We start from the raw sequence: 405 nt of genomic DNA, 5'->3' as shown, positions 1-405 counted from the left end.
CCCCGGGACTGTCAAGTGAGCCGAAGGGCTCGTGTAGGGCGAGTGGCACTCGATGGCGCTCGCCATGGCCGGCGAGGAGGGCACGGGGCTGCTGCTGCTGTCGGGGCCGTAGTCCCCGTTGGCAGTCACCGGGCAGCTGGCCATGTAGGACGAGCCGGGGTTGGGCGACATGTGCGGGACGTGGTGGCCGCCGCTGAGTCCCTCGTAGCCGCTGGCCATGGCGTTGGGCATCATGTCGAGGTTGTAGCCGTTGGAGTGGCAGGCGAGGGAGGCGGGGGGCGCCTGGAAGTCGAAGCCCTGCGGGAGGATGGAGGCGCCGAAGCCCAGCCCGTTCATCATGCGGTACATGGGCTTCAGCGCCTGGCATTTCCTCCTAAAGCCGCGGGGCCGCCGTCGAGAGGAGCC

General features: G+C 69.4%; 1 protein-coding gene across 1 annotated transcript in view; it reads right to left on the bottom strand.

Annotated features, from left to right (window-relative positions):
* Positions 1 to 405, bottom strand: part of FOXF2 (forkhead box F2) — a gene marked incomplete at its 5' end in the record, with an annotated part of 5337 nt that extends 4932 nt beyond the window's left edge. Inside the window, 1 exon segment of the mRNA XM_009279236.2 lies at positions 1 to 405. This exon segment is cut by the window's left edge and continues 25 nt beyond it. Within this exon segment, the coding sequence (XP_009277511.1) occupies positions 1 to 405 (405 nt within the window).

The sequence above is a fragment of the Aptenodytes forsteri genome, unplaced genomic scaffold (genome assembly GCF_000699145.1).
Source record: "Aptenodytes forsteri isolate BGI_AS27 unplaced genomic scaffold, ASM69914v1 Scaffold81, whole genome shotgun sequence".
NCBI lineage: Eukaryota > Metazoa > Chordata > Aves > Sphenisciformes > Spheniscidae > Aptenodytes > Aptenodytes forsteri.
The sequence above is the reverse complement of the archived record's forward strand: the minus strand, read 5'-3'. Positions and strand labels throughout refer to the sequence as shown.